Below are 22,032 nucleotides of genomic sequence, written 5' to 3'. Positions count from 1 at the left end.
TTAATGGTAAAACATACAATACATCACCCAATCACCTAATCACGAAGCACTCTGCAACAGCAGCTTCAAAATGCAGAATACTCCGGGCCCAAGTTCTACCACCGCGTGAGACACGTCTCAGGAACGGCCAGTCAAAAAACAAGAGCGCCGATCTTCAAAATAATCACAACATTTATACACAGGTGGGGAGGAGTTGTGTCGCTTGCTCCTCCCTAGCTATTTGTTTATTGGCGAGTTCACTTCTGAGCGAGCTAGCCAGTGAGTTGGCAGTGTTCCATTGGTCGGTTTCACTTCTGGGCGGGACCCCAGGCAGTGAGTCAACAGTTTGGTGATTCCATCTGTTTCACTCCTGTGCGTGTGTGTTTGTCCCTCTGCCCTTAGGCAGTCCCCAATCAATGATTTGGAGTCATGACAGAGGACTCTTTGACAGGACACATACTCATTCCCCCTAAACATCTTCAACACACACACACATCCTATCATGTATCTTATCACACAACAGTCACCTGTTTTTCTTTATGAAAGCCATACTTGTAAATATCCAAACGCCATCGTCCCATGACGGCCACAGAATCAGTCAACCAACCGAAGTTAACTGTTCCCATGCCCTAAGGTCTTCCCTGACCTTCTTCTCACCTAAAAGTCAGCTATCTGGAATGAATACATTTAAAAATTAGAACAAAGGACTACGGTCTCGTTTAACTGTGTGACTCAATTCTCAAGGCCTGCAGGATGTGCATCATTAACTAACAAGAATTTAACTGCATTATATCTAAGGAAAATGTCTCTGGGAATTCCCCTGTTAATTGCAAGGACTATTGATAATTAACAGAGAGACCCCAGGGGCCTCCTCTTGGTATCTGCTAGGCAGAAGTCACTCCATTCAGAAATCACAAGTTTAACACACATTCTATATAAGGTGACATTAAAATGAATATACCAGAAATACACTATATAAAACTTTCTGCTATAATACGTTACTTTAATACTTCAAATAATTCAAATAATACTTCAATGTGTGTAAATGACTGTTCATGGTCATTTGAAAACAAATGTCGGTGTCGGACACACACAAACACACCGAACACACACACACAGAGCGGAGCTGAGCACAAACACACAACACATCATGCGCCCTGAGGTCTGTACTACGAAGCCGGTTCAACCTAACCTGGATATGTTTGAGTTACCCGGCTTACCTAATCCAAAACAAACGCACTCTCGCTAAACTGTCCTACAACAATGGTCCTACTGACGTAATGTTACTTTGATCCGGTTACTTATGTTGTGGCAGATATTTAAGTAAGCTTTCTTAACACTGATGTTATAATAGTCAGATTGCTCTGAAGATGGGAGGTGACATTCTATTCATTTTCACGTTCACAGTCTGTGATTTTTGCCAACCGTCTTTCCTGCAATGGCAGCTTTTCTGTATTTCCTTTCTCCTGTAATATGACTTGATACCTTTAAACTCCGCACACTGAGCTCTGATTGGTCAGCAGGCAGTGCTTTCACTGAGTTGATCTCTTATCCTGGAACCTAACCTGCTCCGGACCACACTAGCCGTTCAGCATTAGTTACCATGGAGATCTAGCCCGCTAAGAAGTGAACCAGCGGCATAGGACCGGAAACCCAGAGTTTTCCCTGAAGTTAGCTCGCTAAGCGAAAATCCGGCTTCGTAGTACAGGCCTCAGGTGACCGGACATCTCCTTCATAAAACGAGTAATAGGGTTCAAGGTTCTCTATTTTGTGTGTAGTTATGTGAATGACATTCTTAGGTCACAGGCTTCTCCAACAGTGCAACACAATAATACAGATAAACAGTAAAATATAGTGCAAGTTAATAGTAAATACAAAAAGAAAAATAGTTTAAAAAAAGTGAAATAGTGCAATAAGAGTCTATATACAAGTTATTGGAATAATATATTACATAAATAGATAAATAATTACTAAGTAGACGATGAATGTTATGGAAGTTGAACTTGTTTCAGCAGTTCAGTTGTTTAGCAGTCTTATTGCCTGTGGGATGAAACTGTCCCTGAGTCTGGTGGTTTTACTCCGGATGCTGCGGTAACGCCTGCCAGACGGCAGCAGACTGAACAGTTTGTGGCTGGGGTGATGGGGTCTTTTATAATCCGGAGGGATTTCTTCCTGAACCGCTGGGAGTAAAGGTCCTCCATGGATGGTAGCTCCGTCCTGGTGATGGTGCAGTTTTCACCACCCTCTGTAAAGCCTTACGATTGAGGGCGGTGCAGCTGCCGTACCAGCATGTTTCCCACCTGCACCGCCTGGGGTCTGCCCGTCATGAAGTTCAGGATCCAGTCGCAGAGGGCGCTGTTGAGCCCGAGGTCTCTGAGCTTGATGACCAGCTTTGAGGGCACAATGGTATTGAATGCTGAACTGTAGTCAATGAACAGCATTGTCACATATGTGTTTCTCTGGTCCAGGTGTGAGAGGGCAGTGTGGATGGTGAGGGGTATGGCGTCGTCTGTGGACCTGTTTGCTCTGTAGGCAAACTGCAGGGGGTCCAGGGAGTCAGGGAGGGAGGAGGTGATGAAGGTTTTGACTAACCGCTCAAAGCACTTCATTATGATGGAGGTGAGTGCTACTGGGCGGTAGTCGTTGATGCTGGTGATTTTTGCCAGTTTGGGGACAGGAACGATGGTGGAGTGTTTAAAACATGTTGGGACTACAGAGTGCAGATGAGTGCAATAACGTATCTATGCCACAATTTTAGATGCGGATTTTGTAACTAATAAGTTTGCGCTGTGGACCAACACTATACATTGACGGGGGAAGGGGGTAGCAATAAAGATAACACCATTAAACAGTTACAAAACATAACAGAAATAATATTGATAGCAGCGTCCCAAGCAACCACCTTGGTAACAATGAAAACATTGTATGGACACAATTTCCTGAAGTAATCTTCATAATAACTAGCAAACTAAAGATCATGTGCATCCACTGCACACATAATCTGAAATAACAACTCATATTTCTCTCATCAAATGACATCAAAACGCATTTTAATGGCCAAACTTACTTTAAAATAGGCATTTTCCACCGAGAATAAAACGAAGTTCGGCCATGTTTTTTTTTTCTGCAGGGAGAAATCTGAAGATCACGTGACATAGTCGCCAGCCATTGGAATGAATGGTGAAAAAAAACGTAGGGATCTTACCATTTCAGAGGCGTTTTTGTAGAAATACTACATCCTACGTTGTGGACCAACGTAGTTATTACACGTTTTTTTGTGAGACTGGGTTGGGCGCAACGGTAACTTTCTTGTGCGAATGAGAAACTAACAAAATACTTTGTCATTCGCACAAAATACTATCTTGTGCGCACGAGAAAGTATTTAGTGCGCACGAGAAAGTATTTTGTGCGAACGAGATACTTTTTTTTTCTCCATGAACCTTTAGGGGCTCCGTAGTTTACTTCTCTCTTATTATATTATTAACAATAACAGATCACATCATTATTTGTCATTTGAATTATAATCTTAATATCTGATTTTTCAGATTTAGGGAAATATTCCAGAGAAACTAAGAAATATACCTGTTAAGCTTTGTGTCACCATAAACCATCTAAGTCATCATATTTAGTAAACAGAGCTAGATATTAGTCGTGAGTTTTTACCTTTTATATGACAATCAGAAACCTTTTTTCTGATTGTTGAACTGTTTGTGTCGGTGTTGGCAGGTCGAAGTTATGAATCCTGACTACACTCCAGCACCAGGTGTTGCTGTTGTAGTTGAACCAGGCACCGTGAATGGCAAGACCGCAGACAATGGCATGGCAAGGCTAACCATCAATACAGGAGGGTACCCACAACTACTGACGATCAATGTAAGTCTCTTAACAATTCATACAGGCACCACAGGCCGCTTTTCAAATGTAACCTTTGACCTACAATTAATGAATAATCATTATAAACATTTTTGATATTCATTTTTTAAGGTGAATTCAAGCAGAGCTATCAGCAGATGTTTTTGCTTCTTTATAGCTCATTGCTTTACTTCCAACTGTTTGCACATTTAATTTACAGTATGTGAAAGGTGAAGCTTATCTTAACCGTAGCCAGGATAAAGATGGAATAGGAAAGACTCAATATGTATTTAACCATGTGTATGCTTATGTGTTTCTTTAATTTCAGGCAAAGACGAATTCTCCTCGTATTTCATCGACAAGACAAGCATCAGCCAACATGACAGCTCTCCCATATATTACCCAAAGCAACAACTATATCCACATAGGTAAGAGACCAGGGGTGGGAATCTTTGTGTATACCACTATTTCATTTTTGAATATTTTGAATCACGGTTTTATTCTAAATTGATCCTCAATTCACTGCATTGAGGTGCTAATTTAGGAATAGTCTCCAATCCGCCTTGCGCTTATTATGGTTGTTTGGCAAATTACGGAGTGAATGTAGAGTGAAGCGTGTATGAAATTATGGATTTTTTATATTTGAGGAAGTTATTCAAAGTTATGATTTGCAAGACTTTGGACGGTATTGAGCCAAATACCTTTAACATTATTTGCCTGGAAAACATGCTCCTTTTATTATATTTTTCACTTTTATGTAACAAGTTGATCTAGAACTATCTTGCTCTAGAATTACTGTCCATCAGAAGCAATGTAAAATATCATTGTTTTATGGGGAGAAAATGTACTACAATGCTCTACTTTAGAAATACTTCAGATACTGCAATCACGACATGTCATATTTGCAGGTGTGGTTTCAGCTGAAGTACAATTAGGAAATAACATGAAAATCGACCTCAACCTCAAAAGGCAGGAAAGTCATGACACTGACATCACATACCTGGTGAGAGATGTTTTAAATCTGTGCATGTGTGCTTATACTACCCTTTTTGTTGCGTCCATCAACTCGTGTAGTGCAGTATACATGCTCATGTACAATAAGTAATGATATGTCTGTGTGCCTATAGATCATGAGCAGAGGTCAGCTGGTGCAAAAAGGCAGATACAACACAAGAGGTCAAGTACTGATCTCCCTGATGGTTATCATTACCAAAGACATGCTGCCATCGTTCCGCATCATAGCCTATTACCACACAAATGAGAATGAAGTGGTATCAGACTCTGTTTGGGTGGATGTAAAAGACTCCTGCATGGGTTCGGTGAGACACGCAATACAAAACACACACAAACTGATTTATTTATTAATGTATTCATCTGACATTTTTTAATGTAAGCAACTGGTTTAACAAATCTAAACTGTAGGTGTAATTCATTGACCTCACCTTCGCATTTAGCTGAAGCTGGAACCATCGAGACCCGCTCCATCCTATGAGCCCCGCCGGATGTTTGGTCTGAAGGTTACAGGAGACCCAGGGGCCATAGTGGGACTGGTGGCAGTGGACAAAGGCGTCTATGTCCTTAACAACAAGCACCGCCTCACACAGAAAAAGGCAATTTATTTATATCCTATTTTTCTTGCATTCATTGCATGAATACATTTCTAATGACATATCAGAACTTTAATCAGGATTATCTTTTTTCCAAAGTCAAATTCAAGCACTTTTCAAGCATTTCAAGCATCTTACAGCTGTTGTAAATTACATATTTACACATACTTATACTCAAATGATTATTTCCCTACCTCACATTAAATCAGATGTTCTTTATGCTATAAACAACCAAATGTGTGTTTCATAATAGCATTCAGCAGAGGATGAAAAATTAAATACATTTATTTTTTTCTTTGCCAAAATCCTTCCGGCCCACATTTGTAAGTATTCCAGCCACTCCCACTGGGCTGGGCTGGGCCGTTTTGATAGGCTAGCTATGTGCTATCTATCAGATAGTTTCACTTTCACACACCAGGCCCGTAGCAGCTGTCACTGTGCAGTGAAAGATCAGGAGTGAGTGACTGAGAGACCTAGCTGGCAGTTGCTTAAAGATGGATAAACAAGTTCCAAAGCGTAAAGGCGTTTTTGTATAGTTTGTGTATACAGTATTGTAGCGAGCCCTTGGTTCAGAGGGAGGGGCTTTCATAGGGGAGGGAGGGGGGGGGGCTTGGCAGGGAAACAGGGTTCAGGGGGAGTGGCTGTACGGCTGTACCCGTAGGATAGAAAAGGGGGAAGTGACGTCTGACTCAGAGGTCACGCGGCTGTGGAGAAGAACGTGTTGCCCACATTCTGTTACTGAGTTTAGGCTAGTTAGCTAGCAGGTTTATTGTTTTGGGTGCAGTCACTTTTGTCTCCACTTGCTGTTCAAATAAATGTTGAAAGAAAAAGTAAATCTGTTTATAGTTCTGTTTCATATGGGTGTTGAGAGATGTATCCATAGATTTAGTCCCTAATTTTGCTCTCAAAGTGCACCAGATTGATGCATTTAATTTCAACATTTAAAAAAAATCTTGAGGTCCACCACCTGCCCACACCCCCTGTTAAACTGTCTCACCCACATTGAGGATGCTTCCCACGCCCATGTTTTATTCCATGTGTCAAGTCAGGCAAATTGGATCCAAATGTTATTGCATCAATGATCTGTTAACATTAAAATCAATAAATATATGCTATTTTGCTTTAGGCAACTCAAGGGCTCAGGTGATGTGATTACTATATGAATAATGGTCCAAAATAACATTAAATACATTGTTTTTTTTGCTAAGAAACATACATTTGTCGCCGGCCGGCCGATACATGCCGCGCATTGAGCGGGCCTGTCTGTCAATTAATCCCCGGGCCACTTTTTCCTCCCAGTCCGCCCCTGGAGTGACCCATCTGTACGTAGACTGGGCATCCCATATAACCTGGCTGAGCCAAATAACTTTTCAATACATTATTGATTACTATTTTTGAGGTACTTTTAGGTTGGCAGTAAACACAAGTCAGTAGTAAATGGTGTACTTCTACTCCACTACATGTATTTAATGTCTTTAGTTACTTCACAGATGTGGATGAATGATGTGAAATATAATCAAGTGTTAAATCAGACTTTAGTTCCACCTGGAGTAAGTTCACAAGCTACCCTGCAGTATACAAAGTCATTCAAACTAGCTGAAACTTTACCAGCTTTGAGAACACTTTCATGATCAATTATTATAAAACATATCATATCTATTATTCTGAAATGGACCAATCTGCACATGACTACTTTTACTGTCGCTACTTTCACTATATTTTGATGATAATACTTTTCTACTTTTACTTGAGGAACATTTTGAATGCAGGACTTTTACTGTAACAGAGTATTCCTACACTCTGGTACTTCTACTTTTACTCAAGTACAAGATCTGAGTACTTCTACTTTCACTACAAGATCTGAGTACTTCTACTTTTACTCAAGTACAACATCTGATTACCTCTACTTTCACTACAAGATCTGAGTACTTCTACTTTTACTCAAGTACAATATCTGAGTACTTATTCCACCTCTGGTAGCGTATTAGCCTGAGTTGTAGCCACAAAATCACTTAGAGCTGCATAAAAATAGACTCACAAAGGTAACTAATATTTAAAAATGTGTACAATGATTTGTGGTTCATTTTGACTACTCAAGGCACCTGACTTATATATCTTCAAAGGAAGACTGTGTTCATTCTACAATTACATGCTACAATTACATGATGGGATTAAAGTAGTTTTACTTGTATAATACTTCAAGATTTTATATAAAAGCCTGTTTCTAAAAGTATCAACCATAGCGACGCAGTCGAATCCTCAGTTTATGATTTATAACAACATACTAACAAGCTAAGGTCTAATGACGCAACCAAGTCTCACGTCATTTCCTGTTATATTCACAAAGAAATGTAATCTATTGATTCGTGTTTGTTTTCATCTGTTTTCAAATAAGCAAAGTCTTGGTTTTCAGAATATTAAACTTGTTTCGGCAAATTAAGATGATAAATACAACTTTGAAGCTTGTGATGGCATAATTACAAGCGGAGAACAGAGTAATTCAACGTCACAGCAGGCATAACAACAGCCAGTGTTTCTTGCGCAAAAATACACAAACACACACACACTCGCGAGCTTCCCCAAGACCAGTAATACAAACGAAAATGTGTCTTCGGGCCAATCTGACTGATTTCGATAGAGCAAGTCACATTTGGTTCAGGCACAAAACATACTACCAGTAGAAATACATTGCTTTTAAAATCGTTCTGTGTCGAATCAATAGATTATATTTCGTGACTATAACACGAAATGCCGTGAGACTGGGTTGAATTACAACAGTGAGTGCTTCATCCTCTGAACACCACAGGATGGCGACTGTAACGATCATAACATAGGTACGCTCCTCTGAAATGATTGTCCCCTGCAATTATTATTATTATCCCTAATCGAGTTCGCTATTCAGCTCGTTGGCTTAAACAAACGTAACATGCAACGTTAGCCTAATCTAAAATGCTCTACTGCGGCGTACCTTTCATGTGGCTTGTCAGTACTCTCCCATCGTTCTTTTTTGCAAACTTTGCAGGAGGCTACTCGTGGGCTTGGCCCTCGTCTTAGCCATGGCTTGTATTTGTCTTCTGCTAGCCACCGCTCGTTGAAACGGCAACCTCCTGGCATACTGTCATCTATCACTCTCATCAGAATGCCCAGGTCACACGTAACAAAAATACTTGCAGGTCACGTGCATAGCGCGGGAAGGCCGGAGCGGAGCTGTTTTATGTAAAAGCGAAGCAATTAAGCGCGCTCCGACTTCTTTATTTTCTTTTAATCTAAAGAGCGAAGTAAAGCATTTATAATTTCAAGCACTTTATCTCAAATTCAAGCACCATTCCCAAAATGCAAGCACTTTTCAAACCTTGAAAACACCTCGTACAATTTCAAGCATTTTCAAGGATTTCCAGCACCCGTACGAACCCTGTTTAATGTGAGCTTCCAGATATGTCAACCTCTTGCCTTTAAGTCTTGTTTATTTATTTGTGTGTGAATGACTTTCATATGCTCAGGTGTGGGACGTTGTAGAGAAGTACGACACAGGTTGCACACCAGGTGGAGGGAAGGACAGTATGAGTGTGTTTTACGACGCTGGGCTGCTGTTTGAGTCCAACACGGCTTCTGGGACTGCTTACAGACAAGGTGACACTACTTTACTCTCCCCTTCCCTGAACATAGTTTTAAAAAGTGAGCACATACACCTTTATTCATCACCATCAGTCAAGTGCTTCTTTAGAAGTGAGCATATTGTGTTCAGTAGAAGAACTGCATCCTAAAGGGTCTTTTTATGGCTCCCCTTTATGGTCACGCAGATTGTCTTGGTGTTTCTGAAATGGTTCGTTGCTGTTTGGATGTTTTGTAAATATTTGCCTGGTAGAAAAATATTGAACACTAGAAAGAATTTAGAAAAACATGGAAAACTAAAACGGTCAGATACTATATCTGGGTAGGAAATGTGTCTTTGAGGCATTTCCAAGTTTGCATTGAGCATGGTGACTGGCCAATGAGCTGAATTGTCCTTATTATAAGGCGGTTTTAAAAACCACCTTTAGCACTTATTCTAAAAAAGTTTGTAATTTACATAAATCAGACGTTCAATATCAAATGTTCTCACCCCCACACCCTGTTCATGTGTCCTACCAGAGAAATCACCTCACTCTGATTTTAAAAGTTCCACATCAATTATACAATGCTTAGGGTATATTGAATATTGTTGAGTTCTGTAAAAGATTTTGTCTCCGTTGCTTTTTTCCAGAATTGAAATGTCCGGCACAGAGCAGGAGGAAACGAGAAACTACAATCATGGATGTCAGAACCAGCTTACGTAAGAACCATAACTCTTTACAAAGCAATAACCTCATTTCCTGTTATCATCTGTCTGAAAAGTATTTCTTACAAGTTTATGTTCTCAATCCCTAGGTTCCCATTTAGAGTAAAATACATGTAAAACCAGAGTATGGTTTAGGCTGCGGCTATCTTTTGGTTGTCAAGTAGCTAGTAGGCATTTTCCTTTGGTTTGATATTATCCAATTTTGGGTGACCATATGTTTTTGTTTTGAACTCTTTCACCAATTTCAATTCAAATATTAAAACTGCGGTCGCACTTGTGCGCGCAGTGATGAGCGGGCCCTCGCGTCCATGCGCCTATCGGTGAGGGCAGCCGGTCGTTCCGGCGTCAAGCAAACGTGCGCGAGTCCTCGGAAATGAGCCGTTTGTCATTTCTCTAATTTTCGCGTCCCAGGTCCTCCGGCATCGACCCGGAAACGGATGTTGGCGCGCCGTCTCGAAGGAAAACAAATTTCTCTAAAGGCTCGTCGAGGATCGATATTCAAGGATGCTGTCTGGAGGTGCCGTAACCGAGGATACACTGATTTAGAGGTGAGAGGAGTCTCTCTGGAGGAGCTATAACCGAGGGTACAACGATGTAGAGGAGAGAGGAGAGAGGAGTCTCTCTGGAGGAGCTATAACCGAGGGATGTATCCTCCGGGGTCGATTTCAGCCAACAGTGATGTTTAAAAGAGGCGTGACGCATGGCTGGACTTATGTCAACGAAGCACAGCTCTGCAAACAGTTCCCGTTGTGATTAAAAGTTTTTTAAGATGATAAAATGTGCATCAGACTTTCTGCCCTTAACCGTTTGTTTACTCACTAATTACATCTCCCCTGGATGTTAGGCTATTTCTTTTTTTAATACAACTGCTTTCATTGTAACACGATGTTTACAGTGAGAACAGCTGCTGTTTATAATATATATCGCTCAATAATATATGTAACAGGCAGCCCACATTTCACACTTTATTTGTAGGCTTTAGGAGATATCTACAAATAAACAGTAGGGTCAGGGAATGCTCCGGTCTTTGGACAAAATTAACATGGGATCACTCCGGTCAATGTACGTACTTCGTCTCACTGGAATATTAATGGCCAAATTGAATACAACATCGATCCAATTTCTCCGGTCAATGACAGGAGAGTTTTGAAAGTGACAAAACACTGTTCCACACATTTAAAAACACTTAATCAATGTTTACCCAGGATCCATGCACCTTCCCTGGCTTGTAAAATGTGGTGATGCGCCCTGGAGGTATCCTACTATTTAAAACATGTATACACTCATGTACACCATTCATAGGGTTCCCTAACACAATGCACATAGTCTGGAGCTCACTGGGGTCCTGCATATGCTTTAATCAGGCTTGTCCATTTGCGCCATCCGTGGAGTCTCCCCGCCTTTCAGAGACCTATTGCTGGGTAAAAAAAAGCCATGTGCTCCGCCCCCTGGATCTCTGCATGTGTGCCTGTGAGTCTCTGGCTACTGTCCACATGCCCGCATTATGAGGCACTATTTTCGGATACATTTTCTCATTTTCACCACTTTTCCCTGGGTAAAATTAGGTCTGTCACTTTGGGTGTGCGCCATCCGTGGAGTACCCCGCCCCGGACGTCCATTGCCCCTAAGTGGGGGCAGCCTGCTCCTCTCTGGCTACTGTCCACATGCAAGCATTCTTCCAGGTAATGTCTGAGAGTCATTTCAAATGGTTTCAAACTGCTCTGGGTGTGCGCCATCCGTGGAGTCTCCCCGCCTCTCAGAGACTTTTTGCTCGGTAAAAAAAGCCATGTGCTCTTCCCCCTGGATCTCTGCATGTGTGTGTGCCTGTGAGTCTCTGGCTACTGTCCACATGCCCGCATTATGAGGCACTATTTTCGGATACATTTTCTCATTTTCACCACTTTTCGCTGGGTAAAATTAGGTCTGTCACTTTGGGTGTGCGCCATTCGTGGAGTCTCCCCGCCCCGGACGTCCATTGCCCCTAAGTGGGGGCAGCTTGCTCCTCTCTGGCTACTGTCCACATGCAAGCATTCTTCCAGGTAATGTCTGAGAGTAATTTCAAATGGTTTCAAACTGCTCTGGGTGTGCGCCATTCATGGAGTCTCCCCGCCTTTCAGAGACCTATTGCTGGGTAAAAAAAGCCATGTGCTCCGCCCCCTGGATCTCTCCATGTGTGTGTGCCTGTGAGTCTCTGGCTACTGTCCACATGCCCGCATTATGAGGCACTTTTTTCGGGCACATTTTCTAATTTTCACCACTTTTCCCTGGGTAAATTAGGTCTGTCACTTTGGGTGTGCGCCATCCGTTGAGTCTCCCCGCCCCGGACGTCCATTGCCCCTAAGTGGGGGCAGCCTGCTCCTCTCTGGCTACTGTCCACATGCAAGCATTCTTCCAGGTAATGTCTGAGAGTAATTTCAAATGGTTTCAAACTGCTCTGGGTGTGCGCCATCCGTGGAGTCTCCCCACCTTTCAGAGACCTATTGCTGGGTAAAAAAAGCCATGTGCTCCGCCCCAAGGATCTCTGCATGTGTGTGTGCCTGTGAGTTTCTGGCTACTGTCCACATGCCATCCGTGGAGGCACTATTTTAGGATACATTTTCTCATTTTCACCACTTTTCCCTGGGTAAAATTAGTTTTGTCACTTTGGGTGTGCGCCATCCGTGGAGTCTCCTCGCCCCGGACGTCCATTGCCCCTAAGTGGGGGGCAGCCTGCTCCTCTCTGGCTACTGTCCACATGCAAGCATTCTTCCAGGTAATGTCTGAGAGTCATTTCAAATGGTTTCAAACTGCCCTGGGTGTGCGCCATCCGTGGTGTCTCCCCGCCTTTCAGAGACCTATTGCTGGGTAAGAAAAGCCATGTGCCCCACCCCCTGGATCTCTGCATGTGTGTGTGCCTGTGAATCTCTAGCTACTGTGCACATGCCCGCATTATGAGGCACTATTTTCGGATACATTTTCTCATTTTCACCACTTTTCCCTGGGTAAAATTAGGTCTGTAACTTTGGGTGTGCGCCATCCGTGGAGTCTCCCCGCCCCGGACGTCCATTGCCCCTAAGTGGGGGCAGCCTGCTCCTCTCTGGCTACTGTCCACATGCAAGCGTTCTTCCAGGTAATGTCTGAGAGTCATTTCAAATGGTTTCAAACTGCTCTGGGTGTGCGCCATCCATGGAGTCTCCCCGCCTCTCAGAGACTTATTGCTGGGTAAAAAAAGCCATGTGCTCCGCCCACATGATCTCTGCATGTGTGTGTGCCTGTGAGTCTCTGGCTACTGTCCACATGCTCGCATTATGAGGCACTATTTTCGGATACATTTTCTCATTTTCACCACTTTTCCCCGGGTAAAATTAGTTTTGTCACTTTGGGTGTGCGCCATCCGTGGAGTCTCCCCGCCCCGGACGTCCATTGCCCCTAAGTGGGGGCAGCCTGGTCCTCTCTGGCTACTGTCCACATGCAAGCATTCTTCCAGGTAATGTCTGAGAGTCATTTCAAATGGTTTCAAACTGCTCTGGGTGTGCGCCATCCGTGGAGTCTCCCCGCCTCTCAGAGACTTATTGCTGGGTAATAAAAGCCATGTGCTCCGCCCCCTGGATCTCTGCATGTGTGTGTGCCTGTGAGTCTCTGGCTACTGTCCACATGCCCACATTATGAGGCACTATTTTTGGATACATTTTCTCATTTTCACCACTTTTCCCTGGGTAAAATTAGGTCTGTCACTTTGGCTAACCGCACCACTGTCGGTCGTCCCCCGAGAGTGGACATCCATTGCCCCTAAGTGGGGGCAGCCTGCTCCTCTCTGGCTACTGTCCACATGCAAGCATTCTTCCAGGTAATGTCTGAGAGTCATTTCAAATGGTTTCAAACTGCTCTGGGTGTGCGCCATCCGTGGAGTCTCCCCGCCTTTCAGAGACCTATTGCTGGGTAAAAAAAAGCCATTTTCTCCGCCCCCTGGATCTCTGCATGTGTGTGTGCCTGTGAGTCTCTGGCTACTGTCCACATGCCCGCATTATGAGGCACTATTTTCGGATACATTTTCTCATTTTCACCACTTTTCCCTGGGTAAAATTAGTTTTGTCACTTTGGGTGTGCGCCATCCGTGGAGTCTCCTCGCCCCGGACGTCCATTGCCCCTAAGTGGGGGCAGCCTGCTCCTCTCTGGCTACTGTCCACATGCAAGCATTCTTCCAGGTAATGTCTGAGAGTCATTTCAAATGGTTTCAAACTGCCCTGGGTGTGCGCCATCCGTGGTGTCTCCCCGCCTTTCAGAGACCTATTGCTGGGTAAGAAAAGCCATTTGCCCCACCCCCTGGATCTCTGCATGTGTGTGTGCCTGTGAATCTCTAGCTACTGTGCACATGCCCGCATTATGAGGCACTATTTTCGGATACATTTTCTCATTTTCACCACTTTTCCCTGGGTAAAATTAGGTCTGTAACTTTGGGTGTGCGCCATCCGTGGAGTCTCCCCGCCCCGGACGTCCATTGCCCCTAAGTGGGGGCAGCCTGCTCCTCTCTGGCTACTGTCCACATGCAAGTATTCTTCCAGGTAATGTCTGAGAGTCATTTCAAATGGTTTCAAACTGCTCTGGGTGTGCGCCATCCATGGAGTCTCCCCGCCTCTCAGAGACTTATTGCTGGGTAAAAAAAGCCATGTGCTCCGCCCACATGATCTCTGCATGTGTGTGTGCCTGTGAGTCTCTGGCTACTGTCCATATGCTCGCATTATGAGGCACTATTTTCGGATACATTTTCTCATTTTCACCACTTTTCCCCGGGTAAAATTAGTTTTGTCACTTTGGGTGTGCGCCATCCGTGGAGTCTCCCCGCCCCGGACGTCCATTGCCCCTAAGTGGGGGCAGCCTGCTCCTCTCTGGCTACTGTCCACATGCAAGCACTCTTCCAGGTAATGTCTGAGAGTCATTTCAGATGGTTTCAAACTGCTCTGGGTGTGCGCCATCCGTGGAGTCTCCCCTTCTTTCAGAGACCTATTGCTGGGTAAAAAAAGCCATGTGCTCCGCCCCCTGGAACTCTGCATGTGTGTGTGCCTGTGAGTCTCTGGCTACTGTCCAGATGCCCGCATTATGAGGCACTGTTTTCGGATACATTTTCTCATTTTCACCACTTTTCCCTGGGTAAAATTAGGTCTGTCACTTTGGGTGTGCGCCATCCGTGGAGTCTCCCCGCCTTTCAGACACCTATTGCTGGGTAAAAAAAGCCATGTGCTCCGCCCCCTGGAACTCTGCATGTGTGTGTGCCTGTGAGTCTCTGGCTACTGTCCACATGCCAGCATTATGAGGCACTGTTTTCGGATACATTTTCTCATTTTCACCACTTTTCCCTGGGTAAAATTAGGTCTGTCACTTTGGGTGTGCGCCATCCGTGGAGCCTCCCCGCCCCGGACGTCCATTGCCCCTAAGTGGGGGCAGCCTGCTCCTCTCTGGCTACTGTCCACATGCAAGCATTCTTCCAGGTAATGTCTGAGAGTCATTTCAGATGGTTTCAAACTGCTCTGGGTGTGCGCCATCCGTGGAGTCTCCCCGCCTTTCAGAGACCTATTGCTGGGTAAAAAAAGCCATGTGCTCCGCCCCCTGGAACTCTGCATGTGTGTGTGCCTGTGAGTCTCTGGCTACTGTCAAGATGCCCGCATTATGAGGCACTGTTTTCGGATACATTTTCTAATTTTCACCACTTTTCCCTGGGTAAAATTAGGTCTGTCACTTTGGGTGTACGCCATCCGTGGAGTCTCCCCGCCCCGGATGTCCATTGCCCCTAAGTGGGGGCAGCCTGCTCCTCTCTGGCTACTGTCCACATGCAAGCATTCTTCCAGGTAATGTCTGAGAGTCATTTCAAATGGTTTCAAACTGCTCTGGGTGTGCGCCATCCGTGGAGTCTCCCCGCCTTTCAGAGACCTATTGCTGGGTAAAAAAAAGCCATTTGCTCCGCCCCCTGGATCTCTGCATGTGTGTGTGCCTGTGAGTCTCTGGCTACTGTCCACATGCCCACATTATGAGGCACTATTTTCGGATACATTTTCTCATTTTCACCGCTTTTCCCTGGGTAAAATTTGTTTTGTCACTTTGGGTGTGCGCCATCCGTGGAGTCTCCCCGCCCCGGACGTCCATTGCCCCTAAGTGGGGGCAGCCTGCTCCTCTCTGGCTACTGTCCACATGCAAGCATTCTTCCAGGTAATGTCTGAGAGTCATTTCAAATGGTTTCAAACTGCTCTGGGTGTGCGCCATCCGTGGAGTCTCCCCGCCTTTCAGAGACCTATTGCTGGGTAAAAAAAGCCATGTGCTCCGCCCCCTGGATCTTTGCATGTGTGTGTGCCTGTGAGTCTCTGGCTACTGTCCACATGCCCGCCTTATGAGACACTATTTTCGGATACATTCTCATTTTCACCACTTTTCCCTGGGTAAAATTAGGTCTGTAACTTTGGGTGTGCGCCATCCATGGAGTCTCCCCGCCTCTCAGAGACTTATTGCTGGGTAAAAAAAGCCATGTGCTCCGCCCCCATGATCTCTGCATGTGTGTGTGCCTGTGAGTCTCTGGCTACTGTCCACATGCCCGCATTATGAGGCACTATTTTCGGATACATTTTCTCATTTTCACCACTTTTCCCTGGGTAAAATTTGTTTTGTCACTTTGGGTGTGCGCCATCCGTGGAGTCTCCCCACCCCGGACGTCCATTACCCCTAAGTGGGGGCAGCGTGCTCCACTCTGGCTACTGTCCACATGCAAGCATTCTTCCAGGTAATGTCTGAGAGTCATTTCAAATGGTTTCAAACTGCTCTGGGTGTGCGCCATCCATGGAGTCTCCCCGCCTTTCAGAGACCTATTGCTGGGTAAAAAAAGCCATGTGCTCTGCCCCCTGGATCTCTGCATGTGTGTGTCCCTGTGAGTCTCTGGCTACTGTCCACATGCCCGCATTATGAGGCACTTTTTTCGGATACATTTTCTCATTTTCACCACTTTTCCCTGGGTAAAATTAGATCTGTCACTTTGGGTAACCGCACCACTGTCGGTCGTCTCCCGAGAGTGGACATCCATTGCCCCTAAATAGGGTAAAATTAGGTCTGTCACTTTGGGTATATGCCCTCCGTGGAGTCTCCCCGCCCCGGACGTCCATTGCCCCTAAATGGGGGCAGCCTGCTCCTCTCTGGCTACTGTCCACATGCAAGCATTCTTCCAGGTAATGTCTGAGAGTAATTTCAAATGGTTTCAAACTGCTCTGGGTGTGCGCCATCTGTGGAGTGTCCCAACCTTTCAGAGACCAATTGCTGGGTAACAAAAGCCATGTGCTCCGCCCCCTGGATCTCTGCATGTGTGTGTGCCTGTGAGTCTCTGGTTACTGTCCACATGCCCGCATTATGAGGCACTATTTTCGGATACATTTTCTCATTTTCACCACTTTTCCCTGGGTAAAATTAGGTCTGTCACTTTGGCTAACCGCACCACTGTCGGTCGTCTCCCGAGAGTGGACATCCATTGCCCCTAAATAGGGTAAAATTAGGTCTGTCACTTTGGCTAACCGCACCACTGTCGGTCGTCTCCGAGTGGACATCCATTGCCCCTAAGTGGGTTTAGGGTTAGGGAGTGTATAGGTGTCTGTTGTGATGAATATGCCCCCAGCAAAGGGCGTTGTTGGACTAACAGTAGGTGCGTGTGTGTGTGTGTGTGAGTTGATGTTGCAGGCAGACAGGCAGGTGTCAGTAGGTTATCTGACATATAAATCGTCAAAAATTGTACATTCTCCGTTAGCTTACGAGCTCCCCGTTTTAGCTAGCAACAATTTTCTTCGCAATTTAGCATCATATTGGATAGGGGTTGAATTTGTCCTGGATTGGACTTTTTCCGATCATAGGAGTAGTTTGCAAAAATGTCCTTAAAATGGCTGAAAAACGCACATTTTTCCAAATGGCCGACTTTCTGGGGGGCGTGGCTAATGAAAAGCAATTTGAAATATGTGTGCAATTATAATAGCAATGTGTATAAAGCGTTTCGTGAATATCGGAAAAAATATATGCGAGTAGTTTGTAGTAATTTGTGACATGTAAATCGTCAAAAATTTAACATTCTCTGTTCGCTTACGAGCTCATCGTTTGAGCGATCAATTATACCTTCGCAATTTAGCATCACATTTGAAATGGGCTGAACTTGTCCTGGATTGGAATTTTTCCGATCGTTCCCCTAGGAGGAGTCCACAGAAATGTCCTTAAAATGCATGAAAAACGCACATTTTTCAAAATGGCCGACTTTTTCGGGGGCGGGGCTAATGGAAAGCAATTTGAAATAGGTCCGCAATCATAAGAGCAATTTGTATACAGCGTTTCGTGAATATCAGAAAAACTATATGCGAGTAGTTTGGAGTAATTTGCGACATGTAAATCGTCAAAAATTGTGTATTCGCTGTTAACTTACGACCTACATGATTGAGCTATCAAAAATTTTCTTCTCAATTTAACATCATATTGGATAGGGGCTGAAGGTGTCCTGGATTGAAACTTTTCCGATCATTCCCCTAGAAGGAGTTGGCAAGAATGTGCTTAAAATGCATGAAAAACGAACATTTTTGAAAATGGCCGACTTTGTCGGGGGCGGGGCTAATAAAAGCCAATTTGAAATATGTCCGCAATCATAAGAGAAATTTGTATACAGCGTTTCGTGAATATTGGAAAAACTATACGCGAGTAGTATAGTCTATTTTAAATCCATGTGTCCCTGTTCTAATTAACAGATGGCAACTGCCAACATGGCAGACCTTAGCTTTAAAGTTGTAGTTAACAAGCTGATGGCCGAAATCACGGTAACTACATCTACTTCTTATACAGTCTATGCTTCCGTCACACAGTTTATGTTAATGGTTCTTTAAGGACGATAATACAAATCAGATACATCAATGTGTCCACCTCCTCCTCTTCAGGAGGGAAGGCTCAGGTAGAGTCCCACAAGAAGCCCCTTTTGTAGGTGTGGAGAGCAATGGATGGTGGGGAGTAGCTCAGGCTTGAGTCTAGGTCTAGCGACAGCGGTGGATGAAGGCTTGAAACAGGGAGTACAGACAACAACTGGGAGGGGTCATGCTGTGCTGCAGCTCAATAGCACAGTTATATGGGTGGAGGAGGAGAGCTCGCCTTGACTCAACTGAAGACTTCTTTGAAGTCATCTAGGTTAGCGGGGTAAAGATGAGATAGGAAGGTCAGGGGCCGGCAGAATAGGCAACAAGGAAGCAGTCCGGAATAGTGTTGGAAAGTCCAACATCAGTAGCATAGGACAATTTGTCAATGAGTTACTGAGCAAAAGAGGCTTATATGCTGGCTTGAATAAGGTGTGAGGTGGAGATGAGTGAAGTTACCGTGGTGCAGATGGCAGGGAGAGAAGCAGACTGTGGCAGTTCAGGCTCTCCACATGTTTGTAGATGGTGTGGTTTCAGATTATTCTTCCAAGCCATGCTAGAGTATGTATTGTGAAAGTCAAAAGGGAAAACTATTTTTACTTTATTTTCATTTAGTTAATAGGTCAATGTGTTCCTTCATACTGCGTATTGTATCTTATTCTTAAACAAATGAATTAAATGTTTTGTTTCAAGTTTACCCTTCCTGCACAAATCTTTATCTCTCTGTCTCTTCTTCAAAACCCTTTTTTTTATAGTGAGTAACTATACAGAAAAACTGCAACGGGACTGTTGTTTGGATGGTATGAGGGACACCCTCCTCTCTTACACCTGTGAAAGGCGTGTAGAGTACATTGTTGATGGTGAAGCCTGTGCAGCAGCCTTCCTGCACTGCTGCAAGGACATGGAAAACCAGCGAGCTGACAGCAAGGTGGAGAGCCTTCAACTGGCTCGCAGTAAGAGACCGGGATAAGGGATGGGCTGAAGCCCTGGGTGATCATTTTTTGCCATAGTAGTAGTCACACAAAATTCTGAATGAAAATATGTTTGACGCTCTAGGTGAGGAGGATGACAACAGTTACACTGACAGCAATGAAATTGTTTCTCGCACCAAGTTCCCTGAAAGTTGGCTGTGGTCAGATATCACACTTCCTGCTTGCCCTGGACCAAACCCATGGTAAGTCAACCGACATACACACACAAAAAACATTAACTTCAATAATGACGCCACTAGAATTGAAGTCTACACTTACCTCCCAAAGATTTAACACTATTCTTTGTTTCAGTCATACCACATCAGTGACTAAAAATATTCCACTGCAAGACTCAATCACTACCTGGCAGTTTACTGGCATTAGTCTGTCAACTACTCACGGTGAGGATTCGGTGGCTGAAAGCTGTTTCGTTAAGGAATCTAAGCTTGAACTTTTTTTATCCCTTAAATCTTCTCTCTCTCTTTCTCTATGTAATCCCTTTTTATTGTCCCTCTCATCTTAAAGGAATCTGTGTTGGTGATTCGTTAGAGGTGATTGTCCAGAAGGAATTCTTCATTGATCTCAGGCTGCCATACTCTGCTGTCCGGGGAGAGCAGCTGGAAGTTAAGGCAATCCTGCACAACTACAGCCCCGATCCTGCAACTGTAAGTCTATGTTACATACAGTATAAGAGGCAAGAGAACATTTTAAACTAAAGGGCAAAATCAACATTAAATATTCAACTGACATACTGTATCAAAAAAGAGAGTGAATAACCTTCCTACTCTAGACTTTTCATACCTGCTCACATAGTGGTTGGCCTGCGACTATCGTTTTTCCATCCCAGTGTAGATTTAATTTATAGGCCTACCTGCCTGATAAAAAGCATGACGTAGCTCTGAATAAATGCGTGGATGTAAAAATAGAATGTCGCGGTCCCCATCCAAACAACGCTCTAGTAATACCATGTCTACTCGTGACTCGTGAAAACGATAGGGCCACTTAATCTGATCAATTCAGTGTTTATTAGAACACCACGAAGTATTCAAAAATAGCTATTTTCATCAATCTACTTTGAAAAGGACGCTCTATGTAGCGACTGTAGCTATCAATTCCATATTTTGTGGGATGAAAATGCCACAGGTGACGCTCTGATGCTACATTAATGCTAGGGGATACCATGTCTGAACTGGGATGGGAAAACGATAGATGCCTCATCAGCGGGAAACCTTACTGCATTATTAACAGTTTATTATTGAGATCAGATTGATCCTGTAAAAACGCGGTATATCATCAAATGTTAATTAAAATCAGGAAAGCATTATTGATAGATGACCTCAAATAAAACTGATGTAATCCTATTGTATCCTCAATCATAGTCTTTATCTTTGAGCAACTTCACAATCTCCAGTCCATCTTTGTCCTGTTCTCCAGGTGCGGGTTGATCTGATTGAGGTGGATAATGTTTGCAGTTCGGCTTCAAAGCGTGGAAAGTATCGCCAGGAGGTCCGAATTGGGGCTCAAACTACCCAATCTGTGCCCTTCATTATCATTCCCATGAAAGAAGGAGAATTCCACATTGAGGTGAAAGCTGCTGTTAAAGATTCATCGCTTAATGATGGAATTATGAAGAAGCTGCGAGTGGTGGTAAGAAAAAGACTCCATGTCATGTTTTTTTTATTACACCATGTGGAATTGTTCTCTTATTGCAGTAAAATGTTCAAGTTGCCATAAAAAAGTACTCATCCGAGGTCTGTAACATTATGGATGTAATATTCTTGTTACTACTTTTAGTTTCAAGCAACAAGCCATTTAGAAATCCTTTAAAAACCTCAGTGTCAATCAGTGGCGTAAAACAGGAATTATTGTGTGGGTGGGCCTGGAGAAATGTAGGTGGGCCAGGGGGAGACTTATTAAGCGTGGGGTCTGAGCTGAAACGTCATTAATGATTTTATTATTTTTTTAATGTACTAGTTAGCATAAACTAGCAGTGAAAAAACATAGGCACGGCGCGCTCAGAATGTGTGTTATACTGACATCCACATGGACTGGCTCGGCCACCACAGGTTGGGTAAAACAAAGATGATGCGGGTGTTGTAATAATAATTTAAATCCTCAGACCTCTCCCCGCGCATAATCATAACCTCTGCAGCGCATCAATCTGCTGCTGAGCGTGCCACATTCTAAATGGCTGAGGTCAGAGCCGTATAATATAATTATATTATACGGCTCTGGCGGAGGTGAAGGCGAAGCTCGAGAATACAGCATTTTCAAATACACTTCCTCAAGAGCAAAATCCAACATCTGGGAGGCTTTTGGTGTCATCCTAGATGGAGAAAATAACCAACATCCCATGCTATTTGAGAGAAATATGCAACTCCGTGTGTTAATAATTGCACATTTTCACTGCTCGTATATAC

General features: G+C 43.9%; 1 protein-coding gene across 1 annotated transcript in view; it reads left to right on the top strand.

Moving 5' to 3' along the window:
• LOC307033210 (complement C3-like) overlaps positions 1-21,459 on the top strand; it is a 36,424-nt gene extending 14,965 nt beyond the window's left edge. The window contains exons 11-22 of the mRNA XM_079671596.1: positions 3,706-3,852; positions 4,160-4,259; positions 4,740-4,834; positions 4,959-5,150; positions 5,286-5,441; positions 8,939-9,068; positions 9,682-9,750; positions 19,397-19,594; positions 19,698-19,815; positions 19,925-20,013; positions 20,138-20,277; positions 21,047-21,459. Of these exons, the coding sequence (XP_079527722.1) occupies positions 3,706-3,852; positions 4,160-4,259; positions 4,740-4,834; positions 4,959-5,150; positions 5,286-5,441; positions 8,939-9,068; positions 9,682-9,750; positions 19,397-19,594; positions 19,698-19,815; positions 19,925-20,013; positions 20,138-20,277; positions 21,047-21,346 (1,734 nt within the window). The 3' untranslated portion in view covers positions 21,347-21,459. The remainder of the gene's footprint in view (positions 1-3,705; positions 3,853-4,159; positions 4,260-4,739; positions 4,835-4,958; positions 5,151-5,285; positions 5,442-8,938; positions 9,069-9,681; positions 9,751-19,396; positions 19,595-19,697; positions 19,816-19,924; positions 20,014-20,137; positions 20,278-21,046) is intronic.
• Positions 21,460-22,032: the final 573 nt, after the last annotated feature.

The sequence above is a fragment of the Notothenia rossii genome, assembly GCF_949606895.1.
Source record: "Notothenia rossii genome assembly, chromosome: 3".
Classification (NCBI taxonomy): domain Eukaryota; kingdom Metazoa; phylum Chordata; class Actinopteri; order Perciformes; family Nototheniidae; genus Notothenia; species Notothenia rossii.
Note: the sequence above shows the minus strand (reverse complement) of the source record. Positions and strands in the feature narration are given on the sequence as shown.